General features: G+C 35.3%; 1 protein-coding gene across 3 annotated transcripts in view; it reads right to left on the reverse strand.

The window, feature by feature from the left end:
• PARP8 (poly(ADP-ribose) polymerase family member 8) overlaps positions 1-26,883 on the reverse strand; it is a 173,076-nt gene that overhangs the window by 55,475 nt on the left and 90,718 nt on the right. For all 3 annotated transcript variants that reach the window (XM_028098057.2, XM_028098058.2, XM_088023513.1), the window contains 7 exons: positions 24,890-24,927; positions 17,260-17,349; positions 16,635-16,705; positions 15,045-15,122; positions 13,823-13,917; positions 3,860-3,920; positions 3,337-3,427 (listed from right to left, as the gene is read on the reverse strand). In XM_028098057.2, the coding sequence (XP_027953858.1) occupies positions 3,337-3,427; positions 3,860-3,920; positions 13,823-13,917; positions 15,045-15,122; positions 16,635-16,705; positions 17,260-17,349; positions 24,890-24,927 (524 nt within the window). The remainder of the gene's footprint in view (positions 1-3,336; positions 3,428-3,859; positions 3,921-13,822; positions 13,918-15,044; positions 15,123-16,634; positions 16,706-17,259; positions 17,350-24,889; positions 24,928-26,883) is intronic.

Raw genomic sequence — 26,883 nt, forward strand, 5'->3', positions numbered from 1 at the left:
GAAGAAACCAGGCACCTCAATTTTTATAAAAATTTTTAAAATAATAGTTTTCTGATAACTAATAATCAGTTAGAAAATAAACTGGAATATAAAATTCCCATTAAGCAAACAAGTACTCATGAATAAATTTAGCTAAAATTACTGACCTCAGGCAGAAAAAAAAACAAACACAGAATGGTACTGATACATAAAATTAAAAACAACGAACAAATCTTCCTTTAAAGGAATAAAGGAAAAGTGAATATAAAAATGTCTATTCTTCCTAAATTTATTTAAAAGTTACCTTAAAATAACCAAATAATTCCCCACGAGGGTTCATTTTTAGGGACAAAAGACTGAGGAAGAACTTGACAGAATGCACTAGAGAAATATTTTCATGTTTTAAAAAAGATGAAAGTTATTCAATTTTTCCTTGTCTTTCTTGTAACGTAGGTTGGGAAGGCAGTAAGTGAGGGCTGCTTAAGATACATGGAAATGATTCTAACACTGATCATGTACATGTGCAGGTACCAATGATGAGATGATTTGCACAGAAAAAAATTTTTAATAATGTTGGTTGTTTATCACATTAAACTAAAAGCAGCCTTGCCTTTCAGATCAGAAACTAGACTTATATACCAGCAATACTGGAAAAAATACATAATAAGAATAATCATGTCTTTTTACTTAAAATATATTTCCTCATATACAATGAAAATAATCTTTATCTTTAATATTAAAGTGGATAAGGAGGTGTATTTCTTTAATTCTTATCATTCTTGTTCACTTACAGATATTTTGTCAGATTAGCCCTGATCAAGTATTACAGCTCAAATAAGTATTACTCATACATTTCCAAAACCTAGCAATGAATTCTTTCAAAAAGAACTGCTAACTAGGTCAGTCTAAACCTTGGATTAGTCACGAAACTTGTCTGAGGTAAATTAAGACCAAAGGGTACCAATTGAAAATCAATACGTAAAAGATAATATTAAGGAAAAAGAGGGGAAAAATAGCCCAATAAGTACACATAACAAAACATAAGCAACACCAAAATAGATGTCTTGCAAATGAACAAAATTAAAACACTTCAGACACAAACTAGCAGAAGTTTCTAAAGTATTTTTACCTTTTTTTTGGGGGGGGACTATTATGACCCCATAAACTTATAGTTGGTCAAGTGTGTCTCATGCACAAAATGAGAGTCATTCTCCAGTATGAAAAAAAACAAGCATAATCCTCATGTTTCTTTGGTTTACGAACTATTAGGTAGCAATTAACTAACAGAAATGAAAACAGAAGGACTAAATTATGGATGAGCTGTAATACCGAAGAAGGGGTACTGAACAATACAATCATCTAAACGTGAATTAGAATACAATTGTTAGAACATTTACAAAACCATACAAATATAATAAATCTTTAAAGAGATGTTGAAAAGAAAAATCTCTGCCTAAAATTCAAGATTATATTTAAAAAGTGAGTAACACTGGTAGGATTACATAAAAGCATGCCACATTCTCATCTCACACAGATGGAGTAGTGTGAGTAGAGATGAACTGACCCAATTTTGTTCCTAACCCTGATAATTAAAAAAAAAAAAAAAGTTCAGACATAAGAGCTGCTTTTTCTTTTAACCACCAACAGAATAAAATCGAATGGTCACATATCAAATCCCTAAATAAAGAAAAAAACCATACAACAAAGTATCTGGGGAAACAGCAAAAACACATACACCTATACCTGGAATATTGTGCAGATATTACAAATTATTCCATTTTAGAATATTTAATGACTTGAGGACAGTCTCGTGACATAACATTAAGGTGTTTAACTATACAGTTCAATGTCAACTTTATGAAAATGAGCCACGTGTGCAGAGAAAAGAGAAACACCAAACTATTCACAGGTTTCTCACTATAGATATGAGTAATTCTTTTTCTTCTTTCTTACATTTCTACACATTTGAAATAATCACAATAAAAATATGTAACATCTAGTTGTTTTTGCCTGGCATTAAATCATATGTTGTTTATATTAAGAGCTGATTAAGTAGAAATCATTATATAAAAACAGAAAAGAGGTGACTCAACAGAAACTTTTTCAAAATGAGAGATTTCCCTATGTATTTCATAAACTTGGAAGGTCAGGGATCTTTCTTGTGTAAAAGCTAATAGTAGATGTTAAGTTCCTTAATATGCCTAAAGAAAAACATGCCAACATCACAGTAAAGGATGTGTGAAGATGGCCTTGACTTCAAGAGGTGCTGTCTATGTCCATATCCCTTGATTCTGGGTGAGTTTTTCAACTGCTTTGAACAATACAATACAGCGGAAGATTCACTGTGCCTTTTTCCAGGTGGCATCCACAGCCTGTCTCTTGTAACACTTGCTTTTGGACCCCAGTCACCATGCTACAAGAAACTGGAACCACATGAAGAAGCCATGTGTAAGGTCAACAGTCAAGTCAAGGGGCCGCAGCTGAGCTTCAAGATGACACACTATCAACTGCAAGATATCTCAAAGTCCAGCATCTTGAGCATCCAACCTAGCAGAGCCTTTAGTTGACATAAGCTCCACCTACCCCCTGACTTCCAAAGGCATGGGAGACTCCAAGCAAAAACTGCTCAGTTGAACTCAAAGAACAGTGAGAGATGGTAAGCTGTTTTAAGCCACTAAGTTTGGGGTGGTTTGTTATTCAGCAGTATATAATTGGAGCAACATGAGTAGATACAGTGTGTGTGTCTGTGTGTGTGTGTGCACGCCCGCACGCATGTGCAGATGCACGCATGTGCATGTGTATCTGGTAGGGGAAGATATCTTAATCCAGTAAGTATTGGCAAGATTTAATAATCATGTCCTTTGCTGTAAATAGCTATCCCTTGAGATATAGCAAAATCATCCTTTAAGATAGTGGAAAACAAAAAACATTACTAAGATCTCCATTTTTAAAAAAAGAAGTATGTTATATTTATAGTTAGGCTAAATTCATCAGTAATCAAAGGTGGGATAAGTGAACACTAAAATCGAATCCCAGAATCAGAGACACAAATAATTAAATCTAAGGGCAACCCAAAATATACTTACTGAGCCTCTACTATATGCAAAGTTCTCTTTTAGGTTTTATTTGTTTGTTTCACAGCAACTTGTCAACTCCTGAAATCTATACAACTAAATGTATGTCTCTGTTTCCCTAAGTTAGACTGGCAATAAACCATCTTTGTTATGATGCAAGTATATTTAAGTACCATTACCAAGATAGCTGCAATTATGCTCAGAATCACCAAATGAACATTCTGTTTCATGCACAGAGCACAACTAATTAATTCAAAATAGTAAACAGAGAAATAAAACTAACCTGGGCCATTTAAATACTGTGTAAGTGAACAGTGCAGTCGGACAATTATAGGTTCTGTTCGAATCACTTCCCAAGCCACAGCAATCTCCTCCTGTGCAAATATATTAAAAGATGAATTAGTCATCTTTTAGAGAGTTCTTGATTTTTTTTTTCCAAAATGAAACTTTTTTTAAATTTATTTTGAAGAAATACATAAATCAATAAGACTCACAAGACCTAAGGTTTGGAAAAGAATGTCAAAGTATTCCTAATTTTTACCTTCTACAGAGAAAATTAAAGTAAAAATTTAAGAAATAATGAAGTACTATAAGAGCCCATAAATTTCAGAATATATTAAAAGAACCAATGTAAAAATATACATATATAAAATGTGTTTCTTCAGCCAGTCATTGTATTTCTTTATAATCACTTTAACAAAATCAGCTTGTTACTAATAATATGAGAAACAAATATTTATTTTTTTCCAACAGTACAAATAAACGCTTCTGAATGTACCAATCATATTGTATAAATTGATACTTACATCCAGAAAGCTAACATCAATATGCAGATCAATATCTACATCATCAATGGCTCCGTATTCCCTGAAAGCAAAGATTAACACTTATTTTTCCATTTTCCTTAAAAGATAATGTGTGCTTGTTTAAGTCAAAGATTCAATCCCTAACTCTTCTCGCTGATCTCCACAGAGAGCTCAGAAGTGACTGGGGACATGAATTAACGGACTCCATGTAGTTGGATTGTCATCTCCTGTGACCATTTATACCATCTAGACATCTTTCTATTTTTACGTACATGCATTTGCATACACAAATTCAAGAATTGTTTGCTTCATAGTTTCAAATATCTCCAGTTCTCTGTGGCAAATTCAACCACTTGGTTTTCGTTGTGCTCTCTGAAGAGGAAGAGTTGCCTCAAAGGGCAAAGGAAGGAGTTTCTGACAGGAAGAAGGGGTGGGAAAATAATTCACTGCCACAAGGATGTGCCCGTGACTTTCCCTTCCATGCTAAACATCACTGGTTCTGACCGGATCCACGGGCTCTGCCGCTTACATGTCATCGTGTTTTGATAGGCAGCTCCGAAAGTCTGACATATCCAAATTAAAACAAGTAACAATACCATGTGCCACATGAAGACGTTCTAAACACCAACTTTTCTCCAGCCCATGTGGAGCCGTAAACCAGCATACATACATGAAAGAACAAAAAAACAATAGTTTCCCCAGATTCTCTATATACACATATCTGTATTTTTTATATTTTTATAAAAGTATGAAGTTACAAATGCTATATACGGTGAGAAATAAAATTATACAGATAACTGAAATGATAAAAGTTAGCTGCCAATATTTATTAAGCGCTCATGTGCCAGAACTTATTCTAAGAATTTTACATACACGTGACCATGGTTCACGATAGGTATCACCACCACCTTTAATTTATTATACACACATGAACTGAGGCTGAGAGTAATAAAGTAACTTATCCATCATCACTCTGCAGCAGAGCCAAGATTTAAACACACACATCCTATTTATTTACGCAGGTGATTAATCAGTTCACTATTCAATAAACTATCACTTTGCAGGGTCCTCACCGTAGCCTTCTGACGAGGATACCATTACTATCCTCGTTTGCAAATGATGAAAATGAGCTTTAGAGAATTGAAATCAGACGCCAAAGAGTCGATAAATCAGTGGGGAAGTCAGGCATTGAATTCATGTTCAATTTCAAAACTGTGTGTAGGATAGTATCTGGCACCTAGTACTCAATGATAATTTCTGTGTATTACGTATTCAGGTAAGGCTAATATAATACAAAACTGTGGCACTTGTCTAGGGTTCAGAGAAGACACCTTTAATGATCAAACAGTTTTATGTAATTTGATGAATGAAGGAATTGAAGGGTTTTTTTGATTTTTAATGTCTGACACACAACAAGCAGCATATTAGAATATAAGAACTCAGGGCACCTGGGTGGCTCAGTCGGTTAAGCGTCTGCCTTCAGCTCGGGTCATGATCCCAGGGTCCTGGGATTAAGCCCCGCATCGGGCTCCCTGCTCGGCAGGGAGTCTGCTTCTCCCTCTCACTCTCCCTCTCTCTCAAATAAATAAAATCTTAAAAAAAAAAAAAGAATATAAGAATTCAGCCTCTGTGCTTTCTCCATCATCCCCTTAAAAATATATCAAAACAGGGCTCCCTGCTCAGCTTGTCCCTCTCCTCTGCCCCACCCCTCCACTTGTGCACTCTCCCTCTCTCTCTCAAATGAATAAAAATCTTCAAAAAAATTAAAAAATTAAAAAATATATATATCAAAACCCTGACCACATTTTCACTATTTATGAAATTGTATTTTTCATTCTTTGATGATAATATTTTTAGATTACATAAAAAAGAAAAGGGATAAAAATTATTCACATAGTAATTGATTTTTTAAAAACACTGCATGGGGGTGGGAACCGGAGGGGGAGACGAACCATGAGAGACTGTGGACTCTGAGAAAAAAACTGAGGGTTCTAGAGGGGAGGGTGGTGGGGGGATGGGCTAGCCTGGTGACGGGTATTAAGAAGGGCACGTACTGAATGGAGGACTGGGTGTTATACGCAAACAATGAATCATGGATCACTACATCAAAAACTAATGATGTAATGTATGGTGATTAACATAACATAATAAAAAAAATCTGTATTATTCATAAAGGATAAGAACACTTGTAACCTTATGCAAGTTTAGACATGATATGCAAATTTAGATACAAAAATATGCCAATTTATTTATGAAATTATACAGACACCATGCCAAGAATAAGGACCAAGCAAATAAACCATCTCTTCTATGCCTCTGGTTCAGGGGTCAGCAAGCTTTTCCTGTAAAGGTCAAGATAGTATTTTAGCCTTTTCAGGCCTTTTCTGGTCTCTGTCACATATTCCTCTTGGTTTTTGTTTTTCTTTAAACCCTTTTAAAAAAGCAAACACTATCTGTATCTCTCAGGCTGTTCAAAAATGGGCCCCACGACCCAGTGGTCATAATTTGCCAATCTTGAACACCAGCAATTTACTCATAAATATAAAACTCAAACATCTTTTGTGTTGGCAAATTAAAAGAAAGAACCACTAAATGTAATGATGAGGATCAATTACTAATGATGTTCAACAGACATTTAAGTGGGGTGAAAACTATAACAAGTATGTGTAAACTTCTGCCTAGAAGGATGTTTGTGAGTGTAGAAACTGGGGACAGAAACAAATATTAAATAATAAGGAAATACTTAAACTATAGCACACTGGTACAATAGAAAAATTTTTTACCCATTACTAAAGAAGTTGATATAAAAATAATTACTACCCAGAGGGATATGTTCCAAAATATACTATTTGGAGCAAGTAGATTACCAAAAATGCATGGAAACTGAAATGCCCTTTTTAAATAAAATAGAAATAGAAAAACCAAAAACATTTTTTAAAAAAATACTTATTTATTAACTGTAGATTGTGGGTAAAGTTTATTTTATAAAAAATTTATGTGTTTTCTGGGGCACCGGGGTGGCTCAGTTGGTTAAGTGTCTGCCTTCGGCTCAGGTCATGATCCCAGGGTCCTGGGATCGAGCCCCATGTTGGGTTCCCTGCTCCGCAGGAAGCCTGCTTCTCCCTCTCCCACTCCCCCTGCTTGTGTTCCTTCTCTCACTGTCTCTCTCTCTCTGTCGCATAAATAAATAAAATTTAAAAATTTTTTAAAAAACGTACCTACTTTTTCTGATTACTATGGTAATAAAAGCTCATTTTATAAAATGTCAGAAAAACACACAAAAGCAACTTATAATACTACCACTCAGATAATTATCTTCGCTTGTATCTCATTCCATATTTTTATATGGTATATAAAAATTTGTCCTGCTCTTTCTTTCACTTCTTCTAAAATAAGTCTTTTTCTATATTATGAAATATTCTTCAAAATCATAGAATTAAATGGTTGTATTTGTATAAATACAATTCTATAATAAGATAATGATAAAACTATGAGGCTGCTATATTTTTTTTTTACACTGTAAATATTGATAAAAAGACCTCTGGATAAAAATCTATGTGCATCTGTCTTCTCACAGAATCATTTCTAGAATTATTGCATGAAATAAATAATATAACTATATTTGGGAGTCTTGATATATGTCATTTAATTACTATTTTAAAAGGTTATGACCATTTCTAACTGCACCAGCCAGCTTATCACGGTGACCACTTTCCACATCCCCACCATCACCACGCATTCATTTGCTCGGGTCACTGCCAGTTTCCCAAGGGAGAATAACTTTTGTTTGGATTTAGTTACAATGGCAAGACTGGTGCAATTAGAGGCTGAGAGAAGGGAATAAGAGACAAGAAAAATCAGTAAGAACCTTACCCACAGCTGTTTTCTTCAGAGTTTTCCAGACCACTTCAACAGAATTTATCATAAAGTTATGATCAGAAAGTGACACGTGTTCTTTTAAAACGTTTAATATGTGAATCTTTCAAGTATTCTTTATATGATTTCTTCAACATTCTTGTGGTTAGTATCTTCCCAATTTCTAACACTATCAATTTATTTCAACAACAACAAAATTGTAAGTGCTCTTCCCTGCCACAGCAGAGCACAAAGAACACAAATACAGAATTTTGAAGAGGCAGAGGCATTAAAGATTTGCAATTAACTGGATTCTGCAGGTGTAGATCTGTAAATAGTTACACTTTTTGTTTTTATGCCACACTTCAAAGAATTCACAACAGCGCTGCGTATATGCAAACCAATTTCCGTTGTGATGCCCTTTTTATATAATGCCAGTAATTTCACATTTCCCACTGCGAGATTACAAAGCGTGATTACAGTTTGTCCAGATGCAGCGACCCAGTCATCAGGATTGCTTCTATATCTGAATAACTTTCAGTTGCCCCGGATCTCATGAATAGCAAATGCAGAATCAAGTTAAAAGCCTAAAATATGAATGCAACTTGAATTGTGAAGCCAGATATCTGATTGTGTCCTGAATGCTGTACTGGGTTTATAATAACTCAAAATAATTTCATGCACTGCCTATATTTATTCACTGTGAAAAGATCGCATCAAATTGAATGTGAACACTTTTTCAAGATAAGGAGAACAACATAGAAATGATCTGATGCAGTTGTTACACCCTGGAACTGAGAAAGGACTGCTTCACAAATTTTTTTTTTTCCAGACATCTGAGCTACTCTTTGAATCAACATATCTTGAAATATGGTCATTTGGTTTTGGATATGTACACGTGACCTAGTTCATTTAAGAACGTATGTATGAAATGTATTTTTCTATGAACATGTATTTTTGAGGGCACTATGTGTTAGAATTCTTGGCAATTTTTTCTCCTAATTTTTAATGGAACTAATCAAGATAACATCATCATTAATGACACACAACATCCATACTCACAATATAGTAAATGTTAGACCATCTCTCCTGGTCCTCCTTTCTCTATAAAACTACAGCTTATTCATTATACTGTTGTGATGTTTTATAACACTACCTGATCAGAATTAGCAGTGACTGCACTGGTTATAAAAATATTATTCGGTATCTAGCCTTCCCTTATTAGCTGTCAAGGAAATTATACATACACACACATACATGAAATTCTATCACAGATTCTTGGGAAATAAAATCATTACTATTCAGTTATTTCTTGCATTCAGTGACTGGTCAGTTACATTTTGAGAAGAAATAGATTCTGTGAGGAAACATAACACCTTCTATGACATCTGAAACTCAACAAGCATTCTCTCTGCATGCCTACTCAATGGGTGTTTTTTGCTCAGTGTGGGAGAGATGTTTGTGAATGGGCCAAGAAATATTAAATTCAGTAGTCAGAAAGAAATCTTGGAAGATTAAAGCATTTGCAAGACTGTATCCAAAGTGCTCTGAAGTTTCTCTAAAAGGCAGCAAGACTGAGAAGAATGTAAAAACTAGGTCCAGATTAAAAAGGAAGGCAATACAAAATGACAGTGTATAAGAGATACAGTTTCTACAACCCCTCCTCCCCCGCTGAAAAATCCTTGGTTTTACTTGAAGAAAGTACAGGCGCTGGGAATAGGGGTGACTGTCTGGGATCTAACATTCTGAAGCTTTCACCTAGATTATGGGCCAGTGTTTTCAGAAAATACTCCCCCCTTTGTTTCTTCTAGGTGCTTCCTGTCATCACTTTCCCCTGGTTTTCAGTCAGACCATTTTTCTGGAGGCTCCAGAAGCAGGAGTGGGAGTACCAATAGCTGGAAAGGACACTACAAATATCCAATGGCAAATCTTTTGAGGAATGACGTCTTCAACATAGGTTAAGTTATGCTTCAGTAACAGACTTCTTCAGCTCTCAATGGTTTAACACACAAAAAAAGGATTTATATGTCATGAACACTACATGTTCCCTATGGGTTCGGAGGGCCGGAGGGGAGTTGCTCCTCACTGGGGTCACTCAGGAGGCCATAGTGATGGAGTCTGGGGGAAAAGGGAACTCCTGAACTAGTACCCATGCTCACATTTCACTGGCCAAAATTAGCTGTGTCCACTCATCACATTAAAAGGGGCAGAGAAATAAAATGCTGCCAAATACCAGAGGACAGGAACCAGAAGATCTGTAAGTAATCCTACCGGTCACTACCAATGGAAATGCAGAAATCCAGAAAAAGTGGTTCATACTGATTTTTGTGGCTTTTCTCTCCTTCCCCTCCCCTCCCCTCTCCTTTCTCTTTCTTGCTTTCTCTCCCTCCCTCCCTGAAGGAAGTATGTGGGCCTGAATATAGTAGCATAACCTCCTCAACCTTGAAAACTCCTCAGTATGCCCTGTCCTCCAGAACATCAACTCCAAAAGGCCCTATTACAATTGTCCATCCACAAAAGGTGATCAAATGCAGAAGATGGGGCGCCCGTGTGGCTCAGTCGGTTAAGCGGTTAAGCGCCTGCCTTCAACTCAGGTCATGATCCCAGAGTCTGAGAATCAAGCCCCATGATGAGCAGGGAGTCGGCTTCTCCCTCGCCCTCTGTCCCTCCCCCCATTTGTGCTCTCTCTCTTGCTCCCTCTCTCTCTCAAATAAATAAAATCTTTTTTAAAAATGCAGAAGAGTCACAATCTTGTAATCTTCCAACCTTCATTAAGCATTTGTCATGATAAAAAGGCTAGAATATTACTCATATGGCTTCGACTTTTAAAACAGAAGATGGTATGATCATAAAGCAAAGGTTATTTCATATGGGTTAGACGTGTGAAACACCAGAAGCAAATTGTCAGAATCATTTCATTCCTGACCACGTGAGAATTCTGTGACTTGTAATTCCCCACACCTTTCTAAAAATATTAACCTCAAATTGTTTTCGGGATGGCACTGATCAAATTTTTTTAAATACATGACTGGAGGAGAAAATGTATAATGAAAAACACAAAACATCCTCATTTTGCTGCATGATTCAAGATGAGACATGTTCATTCAGTCTGATAAACTGATGGTTTACCCTGTTTCTCCAGAAATCTAACTCACTTCCAATACAAGAGCCTATGAACTGGAATTGTCATCAGTGTGTATAAGTATGGTTCAACACAGCCAGGATTCTGCTTTTGAATGATATGGCCACAGAGAGCTGAAATTACCTACTTCAGTAATGAACTGGTCATTAGTCCCTGTTTCTATCTCCTCTTTCAACCTACTTCAAGAGGTTTTTGTCTCAAGTGAGGCAACGCCAGTTCTTTTCATCTCTTACAGAGAACTTAGATGTGGTTAGCTGCCTTTCTCATTAGACGTCACATTAAAAGAAAATGACACCAAATAGCCTATTATGCATATTGAGGTACTTTTGTTCTTCAAACTCCATTAAGTTCTTATAAACCTCAATTAAGTAAAAGAACAGCTAATTAGAACAGTCTGTTTTCAACAGGCTTAGAACTTTGCAAGGAAGAAGATTCCAAGACCTCATGCCTAACTACTACTCTTGCCATGTCCCCAAGCCTCAGTAGTCGATACTAGACAGTAAATTCATTCGTATTCATTACAAGTAAATCAGACTAGTCCTGCTGGGATTCATACTTTATATCATGAGGCCTCTGGGAGGTTATTTGTTCTGGAAACATTCTCGATAGCTATAGAAAATCTACAGCAGGCAAGACCATGGCTTATGTTAATAGAGATTTAAATTGAATCAAACTTATAAGTGAAATAGGGAAGGAGAAAAAAAAATCAAAGCCATTTATGACTTTCAATATGAAATTCCAAATATTTATCTAATTTCAAGAGTTGATAAGTTATCAATAATTTTATTAATAATGGAAAATACTTAGAGATGATCACTGGTACTTAAATTCTTGCTGGAGAAACAAAAAATATCCCACATATATATATATATATATATATGACAGTGTAATTAGAGCTTAGCATGGAAATGTGTGTTTAAGATAATTCCTTAACTTTATATAAAGGTAATCAACATGCACTAAGGCAATACCCTAAAACGATAGGTACCTCAAGTGAAAAGAAGCTGAACTATATGTTGTATTGTATGATTAACTCTATCCCAGACTTATTTTTTTTTAGTGGGGGAGGGGATTAAATTACTGCAATCAAAGTTTTAAGCGGTCAAGCAAATTTCGACTCAAGTTAAAAAATTAATCCTTGTTTTGAACCATTTATGGATAAATCCCTACTGCCTTCTTCATTTATTCATTCTAACACCCTTACTGACTATGCATATTCCCTACCCTGGAGCCACAGTAGAGATTAACTGAGAAATAATTGCAGCTAATTTGCTAAAACCTTGAAATTTGCAAATATTTGCTTTTCCAAGCATAATCCCAATCACTCTCAGTCCACTGCAGCTGACCAGACCTCCATGAGTGGGAGAGACAGGATGGATGTATACAACCCCAGCTTACTGAGGCTGCAGGTGGTGGTGAGTTTGTTTCTGAAGTTAAAACGAAACACTTGGGGCGCCTGGGTGGCTCAGTCGGTTAAGCGTCTGCCTTCGGCTCAGGTCATGATCCCAGGGTCCTGGGATCGAGCCCCACATCGGGCTCCCTGCTCAGCGGAGAGCCTGCTTCTCCCTCTCCCTCTGCCTGCCTCTCTGCCTACCTGTACTCTATCTCTCTGTCAAATAAATAAATAAAATCTTTAAAAAAAAAAAAAAAAAAACGAAACACTTGACAATTATCAATTGTAGCTCTGTTGTACTTCCCAGCTTAAAGTATTTGCTGGCTCTCTCCAAATCTAGATATGTCCATGGAAGAGAAAGTAACCGATAATGTAAACATCTTTCATGGATGCCATACAAACAATCAAGAATCCATCAGCCCATATTTCATATATTCCCTGTGCTCTATTAAGTACCAAAATACAAGCATGATTAAAAAAACAAAAACAAAACAAAATAAAACAAACCAACAAAAAAGCGCACTGTCCCTGCATGCACAGAATTTAGGGTCTAGAGGGGGAGAAGTAAACCAATAATGACAAGACACAAGAAGTTGAGAAGCATAATAAATGAGGTGAAAGCCAAATGTGGTAGAAATCCGAAGGGCAGAACGACTAAATCAGCATTGGAAACTCAAAGGAGGCTCCAGAGAAGCTGGCCTTTGGATTGTGGCTTGAATAAGAATGAAGCACTCACTGGTGAGAAAACAGCTCGTGCAAACGCCCAAAGTCAAGAGGGAACAGAGCGCGTCTGGAGAACGGGGACAGTTGTGGTTTGGGTGGATAAAGCGGGAACCAAGAACAGGCTGGGATCGGGGTCTGGAATTCCATGGCAACTTGGAGGCTGCCCATCAGGCAAAGAAGAAGAATCTGAAATAATCAGATCTGACTCATGGAGGGAAACTAGGATAGTGACAGGAAAGAGTTTCTTTTTTAAATTAAGGAGAGAAGCTGGTAGGTAAGGATACTGAGGTCTTCTGAATAATTAAAAGGGATAAATAATGATCTTTAAATTATCACCAAATTATATATGAAGTAACTGTAAGATAAAATACATTATCATTCAAACAAACACTGCAAATTTATGTCCTTTTTCCCCCCCTTTCTTTTTTTGGGGTCAGACCACATCACAGTGTGATCTGGATACCAGTGGTTATGCATTATTTACTTCTATTGTTCACACGATGTGTCCTTGATTTATGACTGACTGCATGGGGCCAGCTGGCCAAGTCTATGAAAGGAACTGATTAGGACGCTATTTAAGACTGACATTTTATCAAACTAACTCTCCAAAATAACTAATTTCTTTAATGCACCAATGTACTCTTAAACCACATGTACCAAAAACAAAACCAAAAAAAATCCATACAGCCACAGATAGTCCATTTTGTATAAGTAGAAACACAGCAGAATGTCTTAAGAAATTTCAAATATAACTAAGCCCAAGAATATTTCCACCTAAATAACTCAACAGAAAAATCCCAATGACTTACCAAATCATTTTAATTTTTATTCACGAGAGGTATTTATTTACCTGAGAGAAACTGCATGCGGCCCATATATCTCTCTCACTGCCGACAAATCAGCCTCAAGCTGGGGGTGCTTGTGCAGTTCCCCGTCATAGTTCACCTGACAAAAAGGGATGGTTCAGGAATGACTTAGGGGTGAAGAGAATCAAAAGAATCAAATACAAACCATCTCTTGAGCAGGTCCCCCTGTAAGTTCTGCCAGGGATATTTTCTCTGTCATCTTCATTGAAAAATAGAATACAGCAGTATATTCACTAAAGTTCATAGGTTCGCTTGTGTCATATGTCTCGTATAACGTATTATGCTCAAAAAGTATAATTAGAGGGGTGCCTGGGTGGCTCAGCTGGTTAAGCACCCGACTGTTGATTTCGGCTCAGGTCATGATCTCAGGGTCGTGAGATTGAGCTCTACCTTGGGTTCTGTGCTGGGCGTGGAGCCTGCTTAAGATTCTCTCTCTCTCTCTCTCTCACCCCCACCCCGCCACTGCTTGCACGCACGTTCTCTCTCTAACAACAGCAACCAAAAAAAGCACCACTTTAATCTACTACCTTCCCATTACGTTACACAAGTTACAAAACATATTTGATCAAGAAGTTTACAGAACCCGAACAAGATGCCATATACAGCCATATCCTAAAATCAATTGCACAGGTTAAAACTTTAACACTACCCTGGAAAAACAGTGAATTCTTTTATATATATGCATATGTGGCTACACCATTTTCATATGTATAAATTATGATATTTCTTCATCACAATTTTCCAACAAACACTTAACATCAGTGTAAGAGGAAAAGACAATGAATACAAATATTGAGGACGCTCAGTAACTTGGGACCATCAATTTTTATAAAGGTTAATCACGTTCTATTTAAAACTAACCATCCATGCTTTTGTTAGAAGTGGCATCATTTCAAAACACTGACTGAGCCCAATGTGCTTAAGAAATGTAAAAGTTGGAAATAGAATAAAATGCCGTCTGCAAAATCTCTGTAATGAATTAAGACAAGTTCAATGCAAGTGAGTGATTACAGTCAAAGAATTGCCAAAGTAACCTTAATTTCTGAATATATGTACAAATGAGAAACAGAGAAATTATACAGATTTGCAAGCCAGTTACAGAACTAACACGCAGGGCTCTCGGACCACAAGCACAGGAATCCACTAGGACATGGATGCCTACCGCGGACTCTGAGAGTGGATAGTTGGAAGGTCTGATGCACTCACCTGTCCTCCATAATAAAATTCTTCAGAATCATTATCACCTTCAGAATCTTCTTCCACTGTACTATTTTGTCTTGACTCCTTAAAATAATAGAATCAGAAGAAAGTTTTAATGGTAAAACTAGCTTGCCTTCTTTCGAAAAGAAAGCAGATAATGGCCATAATGGATTAAGTCTTGTGCTTATCACCTGGATTTTATATAAAAGACATTGTTGGTGCAGTACAAACCAAAAACAAAAGGTAGTAAGAGACAATTCTGTCTTTATTAAGCTCTATGTATATCTTTTTTAGAAGTTCTATTTCATTGATTTTGTGTTGTACAATTTACCATTATATATATATATATATATATATATATATATATATATAAAACTATGTATAATCATCTACAACTTTGGCTTTGTTCAGATAGAACTTCTGAGAAGTTCATACTGATTCAATTTTTTATTAAAAAGTTCCTCAGCATTATTTATCCCTGACTGTCCTCACTTCCACTGCCAACTCTACACAATGGTATGAAACAAAAGGCACTCTAACTCCAATAACAATTATGAAAATAAATATGAACTACATTATGAAGAGAGCGTTCTGCATATAGAAGTTATTTGCTTTAGATTTCAGATTTCAAAAGGATATTTAATTAAATATGCCTGAACTTGAAGTTTGAGTTTCTAATTAACTGAACCACATCTGTTATGTGTCTAAAGTGCAAACAATGAAAACTCATCTAAAATAACTAATGATGATATTCCTATCCCTGGCCCTGTTAAAATAATTAGAAGAAAGGCAAATTCCATTAGACACAGGAATCTATTAATCCAATGTTTTGGAATCATCCCTAAAATTTCCAGAACAAATTTCAAATTCTTAAGGAAAAAGAAAAACCTACAAAAGGGAATTTGGGTTTTTGGTTTTAGCGGCAGTACTGCTAAATTTGTGGTTCTCGTTGTGGAAAAAGAAGAGTAGAGGGAACGGTAAAACACTAAGAGAAAGGGAAGGTCGTATTGGTACATAGTGTTAAGAGCAAACAATTATTGGTCCTGTTGCACTCATTTTGTTTGTTTAATGTCCAGTATTTATTGACTGATTCAAGCAAACTTTTTAAAGGTGAGGAAAGGCGTATGAGTTTGTTGTTGTTTTAACATTGCTCAATAATAATGACTCTATATACCCATATTCTTTGCTACCTTAGCTAAAGAGACAACTTTTTACAAATGAACCTGTGAGGGTCCCTTTGAAACAATGGATAGCCACATATAGTTGTTAGAACTGTAAGTTATATAAGTGCTCCTTAGTCAACTACGTTATTTGACGAACGCACGGAGAATAAGCAAAGAAAGCTTCGTATGTATTTGATTTAGATTTAAACCGACATTCTTTCTATTATTTTAAAGGGAACTTCCTTCTCAGGGTTAATTCTAGGTCACTACCCTCCCGACACATTAAGTCTCTCAGCCACAAGCTTGTGTTCCATACACTAGATGCAATCTTAACACCAATGACAGTGATGATATTACCTAGAAATACAAGGTAAATTTAAAATACGCCTATATGTTTTCAATAAATATAAAACATGAAATGCAATTTCCATACCTCTCCATTTTCCTTCTGTAATTTGGATTTTATGGATAAGCAACAGTTAGTATCATTTGTCTTCCTTAATTCTGAAAGTTATAAAACATCATTTCAGTTTTTAGTATACTATTCACCAAACATTTATAAGCTTCAGTATAAAAACACCCCTCAGGTATTCTCTCTTTGCAAGAAAATTAAGGAATATTTTGAAATTATATTATGTTGGGAAGTTACATGATATATAAGCTCTTCTGATTTTTCATTGCCCATAAAAAAATGGTCAAACCAAAGTGCCACTATACAGACTCCTTCAGCTCTCATTATGTATTTCATGGGATCTACATTGCCCTGAGTCAGCTTTTTAAATATTCAGTTTGCCTAGCAGTATCATTATGCATGGGATATTTTAGAGCAAATATCAACATAATGCATTTAAACAGGACTTTTTCAAAATACTGTAAATGTCTGTGTTTAAAAAGCTGTTAAAAAACAAACACAAGTTAAATAGAAAATTTTTAATGGGGATTTATAGATCCTAAAGACAAATATCTGTTACATGGGCTAAAAGAAACAAAAAAATAAAGCTACCTACAGGCAAGAAAATATTAACCTAGAATTTTAAAAAATAGTGTATTCCTATTACCTGTTGCTATTTGATGAAAAATTATTGGAATTGGTTCTGTAGTAACTAATACATCTTCATCATTTTCTGAACTTGACACGTATGTATTATCTGCAAAGAAATATGGACAATTAAAGGCATAGTAATTTGAAAAAAAGACACCCTTTATTTAAAAAAATGAGGTTATATCCACATCACTTCTATCGCTCATGAAGCACATACTACTGCTCTGGTTAATCTCAGAAAAAATTAAGTGTATTTCAGATTTACGTGTGATTTAATTTTAAATGGCCTCTTTAAAGATGTTTGCATCTCCTAGAGGAATAGAGACTTTGGGTAGAGATTATAGAGATTATAACCCAAATATATCTCTCATATTCTGTGGGGCAACAGATCATTTGGATGCAACTGCTTGCCCTAACTCACTGAACAGGGTCCTTCCCAGTATCAGTACCTGCTAACCTTCCTAAGCAGGTTAGTGGTTGGAAGGAGAAAGCTAAACAAGAACATTTGGGGCAACAAATTCAATATCAAGTCACTAAAAAATTTGAACTAAAGCTTTCATTGAAAATCATACCTCCATATTACTCTAATACACATTTTTAAATTGATATGAAGTCTCACAACTCTTCCTCCATGAATTTTCATTAAATAATACTATACAAGTTGAATTCATAGAACATTAAATTATTCCACAGCTTAATTATTTTACTCATTATTTATTTTCTCTGGAAAATGTATTTCATAAATCTAGGATTTTTCCCTAGATAAATACAGACCTTCGCCTCTATGGTAATATAATATAACACACAGCCATTTATCCTAGTTGGTTCATTGAGGAGTACAGCATCTGTGAGAGCTGTTTAACACTTCATCAGTTCATTAACAGTGGTCCTATAATACTCTCAGTGTTGTATAAACTATAAAAATAAAAAGTGTAAAATATTCCCAACAAATAACAGAAACCTGTATCAGTTTCTGCAAAAGGAAATGAGTATTCTGACAACTGTCTGAGTACAAGATAAAAGATCTTGAGCCAAGTTTTCATAATATTGTTTCAGTACAGTGAGAACATGATCTTTAATTGATAGATATCAAAGTCATTACTTTATTTCCAAAGAAACATCTGCACTGTTTTTAGACCTAGAGTAGTGAGTCAGTGAGACAGATATGTAGTCACAGTGTAGCCACAAAAGATGCTCAACAGAGACACACGGCTTTCATAGTCATTCTGGAAGCTAAGAGGACAGGAATGTAGATTAGATTTGAAACCAAACAGGTGTGCCCCATTACTTTATTTTCATTGCAAATTTTGCCTTGTTTTGTTTTCAAATAGCATCAAGGAAGGTGTGAGATTTTTGTGTTTATCAAGTGGGACCACAGATTAAGAAATGGATTTAATATAAGCTTACTTTAATTACTGTCTCCTCATATTGACTGAGACTTTGACGTTCCATCTGGAGTCTCTTCTGTCAGTAACCTCATACGCTGAGGTAGGACTCAAAACCCCTCTATCAAAGCCATTATTTAAATTTCTTAAACCCTCATTCAGAGTCTTACTGATCCAAGTTATTTGCTATGGAATCAACTGAATTAGATTTTTCCTGTGCACAGTGGATTCCTTGAAGCAAACTTATGGAGAAAAGGAGTATTAGAAGTGTGGATTAGGGGCGCCTGGGTGGCTCAGTCATTAGGGGTCTGCCTTCGGCTCAGGTCATGATCTCAGGGTCCTGGGATCAAGCCCCGCATCAGGCTCTCTGCTCGGCGGGAAGCCTGCTTCTCCCTCCCCCACTTTTTCTGCTTATGTTCCCTCTCTGTCTCTCTCTCGGTCAAATAAATAAATAAAATCTTTAAAAAAAAAAAAAAGTGTGGCTTAAAGTAACAGAAGTAATAGCTGACCACCAACTAGAAGGGGAGATCCAGAAAAATCCGTAAAATGGACACAGTATCAGCAGTATCTCAGTGTCATGGAATAAGGAAGATTTTACTACAGCTTCAAGAGGCAAGTAAGTTAGGATTTTCTGTTTATGAAAATGGGGAGGTGAATAACTCAATTTAAAGGATCAAATGGTTTGTGTAGTGTTGATACTGGAAGGCAGTCAACTTTGATTCAAGAGAATATAATTTGGTGAATACATGTTGCATAATGCTGAAAGACAGGATTATACAGTCAAACATATTGTTTTCTAAGAGATTTTCTACCAGTTTGTATTTTGATCAGTATTTAGGCATTAGAACACTTTCAATTTCTGTTTCTGGCTTAATTTATCCAAGCCAAAATGTTTTCAGGTTTCAAGACAATATTTATTAAATCATCATTACAACATTAATAGGCCAGGTCAAAGGGGTATACACCCAAGTGAAGAACAGAAATATAGGAAAGTAGACAAAGCACATAAAATCTAGACCCAGCTACCAACTAGCTATTGATCCCTTTTAACTAAGCTACAGTCGGCTTAGTTCTAAAAATGAAGGTTTATAGATGCACTTTGAGGATCGTCCCAGCTGTATGAATGAATTCTGTTTTCTTTTTGTTGTTGTTGTTTAAATAATCATTTCTAAACCTTCCTCAAACTATTTTGACATCTGTAATAATAACATCATCTTTGTTTAGACATGAGAAAGTAGGACATAAAAAGAATAAGGAATGCATTTAAGGTAACAGAATGAGTCAGTGACAGAATAAAATGTTTTCAAACTCAAATTCCTTCTCTGGAATTCTCCCACTTGACTCCAGAGCTGCCAATTTTTTTTTTTTTTTTTTTTTGAAACTTCTGGAGACAGTTAGGTTCTTTAATGTGTAAGTTTTGTAGAGGACCTCAAGATCTTTATTAAAGGCTGTTAACAGTATGAATATTTTCTCTTCCCTGCCCTACCAGACTATGCAAGCATTACTGGAACTCTCGTGGACAATTGGGGAGAGATGGGTAGGAAGCCATGAAAAAGCATCTCCTAAACTATTGTTTTCATTCCATTTCAGACGCAACATGATTTAAGCCAAGTCATTCCAATATTCATTACTATGTAACTAAAGTAATTATATTTTATTGGTTTTATAATATAATCTGGATGTCTCCCCTGAATGTTATATGTAATATTCATGTACTTCATGTCAACTTTCAAGCCAATCATTTATTATCCCTATTTTAAAGATGAGGAAACCACGGCTCAGAGAAATTAAGCAATTTGCCCAACTTATTTAAGTAATTAAAATTACACATGACTAGTAAGTTGTGAAACTGTCTGAATCCAAACATCAATGCTTTGTTATGCTTTTTTAGTATCAAAAAATTGTCACTCAACAATTGCAGTATGTTGTAAAGCATATAAAAGGGATGAGAGAATTTACACCCACCAATAGGTAAGCCTCCTAATTAAAGGTGGGAATTGATGAGAAAAAACTCTGCTGTTCTATTACAGCAGAGCCAATTATCTGTGACTTGTAATATGCTTACCTTCAAAAAGCAAAAATCTGTACAGTATATATGACATAAGGAAGTACAAGTAAACCAGAAGGTTGCTCTATTTCTTCACTTTATTTTAAAGAACCAACCTATCGTTTAGCATTGCATTTTATATACATGTTATTTAAGATATAACTAATGCTCATTAAAGACCATCTTTGTTCACAAAAGCAAAACTGTGACTAATTTCAATAGATGACACGGGTTACTTAATATGGAATTATAAAATGATAAATTCGTTCCTAAGGAGATAAACAGGGTGACATAATCCTGAATTTGAAGGATTATGCTCATACATTTCCGCAGGACAAAGAAAGTTCCAAATTTGCAAACTTGGATGATGAAATAATCACTCAACCGTATAATCCAGGAAAAGTAGGATTGGGGGGGAAGACTGAGGAACATTAGCAGAAGGAATTAACAAAAGTACTCTCAAGATTACTGCATTTAGAAATTAAAAATGAAGTAAAAAGCTATTTGTTTGAAAGGATTTTTACAGTAGGTAAAACTCTGGGGAAGAAAAATCAAAGGGAGAAAAAGGCAAGAACAAATGTAAAACAACAGAAATGAGAAACAGCCACAGAGATGCAGAAGATTTTCAGATGTATATACTGAATACTATAAACAACTTTTTGTTGAAAAGGTTGCACATTTCACCAACATAGTGAGCTTTCAAGAAGAGCACATGTTTAAAAATGACTAAGAAACAGAAAATCAGAACAGATAATAATCATGGCAGAAAAATAACGATTATTAATCCCAGAACCATCCCTAAAAAGATACCAGGCTCAGAGAGATTTGCTTGCATGCTCTGCTGAATGCCAAAGAATAGGTACAATGTCAAGCCTTTAGTGGTAAAGTATATGACAAAATGCATCTAATTCTTAAAGATCAACATTAAGATATCTACTAATATAACTTGTCACCTTGTTGTTCAAAGGAGAAAGCATATGTGATACCTCAACAGAAGTTAAACAAGAATTTCATAAAGACTTAATACTCATTCTTTAAGAAAAAAAAAGCTTGGTAAATGAGAAAAGTAGTTTTCTGAAAGCAGATGGAAGTATGGGTCACTAATTTGGGAAAAAAAGGACAAAGTTGCCAACTTTCATATAGATTATTAAAAATTAATCTGGAAGTTCTAGCAGCGTTATGAGAGAAAAAACACAAGGATGAATATTGGAAAGGGAAAGCAAACATATAATTTTTATACAATATTATCTACATGAGAAATCAAGTGTATTAACTGAACTGTTAGTGCAAATAAATGTAGATTAAAATTTAATAATGGGGAAATATTATCATGGTAATATTCACTTTGAAGAAAGCTCCATAAAAAATACTACCACTACTTCTCCCCAATAAGTGATAGTTAGGAATCAGAACTGAATTATAGGCTTGATTTTACCACCAAACTACATGTCCTTGGGAAATACTACTTAACCTCTCTTGGCATTTCAAGTATAAAATGTCACAATAGCCTTTGTTCTGCCTATACACAAACTGGCATTTAGAGTCAATTCAATCATGTATATGAAAAATACTCGGTACACAGTGTACTGGTTAAATCAACCAACTCAAAATCCGACCTCCAAATGCACTAATTTCTCTCACCCATACTTGGTGTTTTATTTACACTCCTTTTATTTTTAGAAAGGAAATTATATTGTAAATTCACTACAGACTCTCTCCAGGATGGGAATTTGTTTTTAAAAAGCACAAATGATAACCAGTGTTTTAGTTTTAAGTTTCAATTTTTGTATATTGCGTTTCCAATAGGGGCTCCCTCCCGCAAGGTGAGAAAAAGTCAGTGATGCATCTTGGCCACAAGAGGGAGATAAACATTTGGTTCGCTTGGTTTACCAAAGGCATCTTCTGCCCTATTTCCTGTGCTACAGAATTATTCACTTAACTGTCTTCAAGGTGGGTTTTGATTTGTGGCATTATTTCTATCACCCTAACTTAAAGTCCTCTCATGATTGACACTTCCAGAAGCTGCCTCAGATGAGAAGCACAATAATTATAATATTTACAACAGTGAGGTAACTTTAATTTTCCTAACATACTTAACTTAGCAAACATTCAGCATCAAAAACATCATAAGGGAGAAAGTTGATTGCAAAATCATCTACAAAAAATTTTTCTTCATAAATATTTTGTCTTGCTATTTCCAATGAAATCTGCCTAGAACACTTCATATACTTTTTATATAAAAATAAGCATCTTTTTAATAATGAATAACTCCCCATATAAAACTATACAATAGTCTTAAAGAATACTAATGCTTAACACATGTGGCGATCACAGCAAAATAACTGTAAGGTAGTTTATGATTTACAAAATTATTTTTATTTTTATTTGTTTTTAATGTTAACCATGGTACTTTTTTTAAGATTTATTTATTTATTTGAGAGAGAGAGAGAGAGAGAGAGAGAGAGCGAGCGAGCGAGCGAGCATGAGCAGGAGGAGGGGCAGAGGGAGGAGAAGCAGACTTCCCCCTGAGCAGGGAGCCCCACATGGGGCCCCAGGATCATGACCTGAGCCACAGGCAGACACTTAACCAACTGAGCGACCCAGGCACCCCTACAAAGTTATTTTTAAATGTAACATTTGATATTATTAAAAAAAAAAAAAAGATTAAATGCATGGTGCAAACTGCCACAAAAAATACTAGGCTAAATGCTAAAGAAGTAAGTTTTACATCTTCATACTACCTTATGAACTAATTATTTTTTAATAATACTCAAAGTACATATAATCAAAGTTACTTATAACAATCTAGTAATTTTACATAGAAAAATATGATCCAAATCATGCACAGTATGTGAATAAAATGGCTAGATTTAAATAAGAATTGATTCCAATTTATGACACTGGCAGATCACAAGAGTATAATTTGGTGACCATCTGATTTTATTAAGTCGGAATGTTGGAATATATATATATATATATAAAATATAGGCAGTTAAAATTTGCTGTTCTTTGTCACAAAATATGATAAACACTAGATTCCTGCATTATACTCTTTTCTCTGAGGTAAATTAACCAAGGTGTATTTATTCTGCACTAAGTCTGCAATCCTTATGCTCTTTTATTCAAGATAAAATTACAGATATCCCTTGTGCAGAAAACACTAAAGAGAAATATATTGTTTGTATCTTCAAATTGCCGTGACTGAAATGTTGGCATCCGCAGCCTGGGCTCTATGAGATGGCATGCGTCTAGAAAATAGGACCGACCATAGCCTAGAAGAAAAACACTTGTTTGATTTACAGAAAAATGGATCTGCAGTGTTCTTACATTCTGTCTTCTAGGGACAAGTGTTTGTGGGCCTACTAATCTAGTTCAGGAGACAGACACACAGTGAGAAGAGCCGTGCATATACAAGATACCTAGTCTGGTCCAGTGGTACAGTCCACAGGCTCTGGACTACTGGGTTAAAATCCCAACTCTTCCTTTTACTAGGTGTGTCGTCATTCAGGAGGAAAATGGTGATGTTATGGTAACAATATCACAGGATTATTGTGAGAATTGTTTAATCATTCATATGCTTAGAAAAGTGAAGACAGGCGTATTTTTTTTTTTTTAAAGATTGTATTTATTCATTTGACAGAGACACAGTGAAAGAGGGAACACAAGCAGGGGGAGTGGGAGAGGGAGAAGCAGGCCTCCTGCAGAGCAGGGAGCCCGATGCGGGGCTCGATCCCAGGACGCTGGGATCATGACCTGAGCCGAAGGCAGACGCTTAACGACTGAGCCACCCAGTTGCCCAAGACAGGCCTACACTTTGCTATTACTATTTTTAGCTATTAGTTTAGCTGTTATTCTTACCTATTATATTTACGTTATGAAAAGCCAAATGATGTTCCAAATCCAACAACTAAACCAGCTCAGAGAATCTTTGTTTTACTTGCAATGAGATAAATATATACAGGCTGAAGCTATCACATGGGCTCAAGTAAATGACTTTTCATCAAGAAACTATTTTGCTTCTGGACTGCATCTCAGGGTAAGACATGAATCTCACAGGCAACCAGCAGAATTCTTCTAGATCTACAAGTCTTTTCCTGCCAACATTTCACTCCTAGATATATTTATATACATTTTCCATCTCCAGAAGGAAAAAATATTCAAAGAAATCATGACATGACTATTTGTAATAAAAAATAGAAAGAAGAAAAGCATACCTGGGTAATCTTCAGATACATGTACTGAATAGGATACACTGTTAAAATGGAAAAAAGAGAAAAGAAAGGCTCAAATTACTGCTAAAGTAAATGTTTTTACAAAATAAAAACCAACCTCACATTACCCATTAATTTTTACAGATATAAGTATAAACAAAAAAACCTTGGTATTTGACATAGGAAACTTAACAGGTTTTTAAGATATATTTTCAATGAGTATAAATGGTTTTTGAAATACCTTTCTCCCAACAGTGGTACCTTTAGTATAGATAGGTCTTTTTATTCTCAGCAATATCTAATATTCCCTAATCTATGATCATTTGTGTCGTTTGCTCAGATTTTATCAAATTTTTTTTTTTTCTAACCAAACATAAAATATTCCTCCTATTTGGTACAGCAGTTCAGAATTTAAACACTTATTTTTAATACTGCTTCCCCACAATATGCTGTGCTTTTGAAACATGTCTTTTTCTTCAAAAAATTAAGAACAGGAAGACAGTGAAACTAACAGTTATTCAACAGCCGCTCTCTCATCATCATGATATATAACAAATTATCTCCTGTTCTCAAAAGGATTGGGGTGCTTTAAAAATAATTTTTAAATTGCATTTTAACAATTTCACAGCTCCTTTCTCAGTAACCCTACTGCCTCCAGGTATTATCTCAGTGACGTATGGAACGTTATCATGCTTATTTGTTCACTTTCCTATCTCTATCAGCTAGACTGTAAGTGTCTTGAGGTAAGGGTCCATGTCTATTTTTATTTTTAACACAGTCACCTATTATGGTGTATGACACTCAGCACTTGTTCAATATTAGCTTTCTGAACAGATCAGGGGAACTGCCGCCTGCCAGAGAAAAGTCAAAATTTAGTTTAAGTTCAGCCAAATTAACTGCCTGTTAAGATGCCCCCCCCCCAAAATCAATTCTCTTTGAAGGAACATACAGAATAGAGTTGATGCAAAGTATCATTCACAAAGTAAATTCAATACAACCCAAATTACTTGACATATGAACAAGCAGGAAAATCTAACCTATATTCAAGTGGAAATTTGACCCAAGTGCTGGAATTAGCCCACAATGATGTTAAAACAGGTAATATAAATATGCTTAAGGAAGCAAAAAAGGAAAATCCAATCAAAAGAAGAAGAAACAGATGATCAGGGTCTTGCGGGACACGAGCAAAAGAGCAAACATTTTGTATTACTCAAGTTTCAGGAGGTGAAGAGAGAGAGAAAAATGCAAAGGGAAAAAAAAAAGGGCTGAAAATTTCCCAGTTTGGGTGAAAAACCAATGTACAGACTAAAGAAGCCCAGAAACCCCTGAGAGGGTAAGCGCAAAGACAGCTCCATCCAGGTACACAGAGTCAAACTGCTGAAAACCAAATATAAAGAAACATTTTTAAAAAGAAGAGAAAAACTTGACACATTAAATACAGGAAAAACAGTAAAAATCAATGTTTTCATAAGAAACCATGGAGGAGAGAGGACAGTACAATGATGAAGATCTAGGGGAAGGAAGGTAGAGCTGACAACTATGAACCCAGAATTCTATATCCAGGCCATAGACCTTTAAAAATGAAGATAAATAAAAAAACTTACACATTAAAGAAAACTGGGGTATTTGTCCCAGCAAACCCAAAGTAGAAAAAAAATCCCAAAGTTCTCCAGATGAATGACATCAGAAAATCAAATATCCAGAAGCAATGAAGAGCACCAGAAATTGTAAATATAAAAGACTATTTTTCTCTTAATGTTTTAAAAATACATGACTGTTTAAAGTAAAAGTTCTAACACTTCACTGTGGGATTTATAAAATATGTAAATGTAAGACACATGACAATTACAGCATAATGTCAGGGAGGGGTTAAACTGTCATATACAGTTTCAAGGTTCTTACATCTTATATAAAATGTTGTAATACTAACCCTAAACAGTAACCCTAAGAAAAACTAAGGATATACTGTAATCCTTAGGACAAGCACAAAAAAAAAA

The sequence above is a fragment of the Eumetopias jubatus genome, unplaced genomic scaffold (assembly GCF_037043125.1).
Source record: "Eumetopias jubatus isolate StellerSeaLion01/CBP00866 unplaced genomic scaffold, mEumJub1_p1.0 scaffold_5, whole genome shotgun sequence".
Taxonomy (NCBI): Eukaryota; Metazoa; Chordata; class Mammalia; order Carnivora; family Otariidae; genus Eumetopias; species Eumetopias jubatus.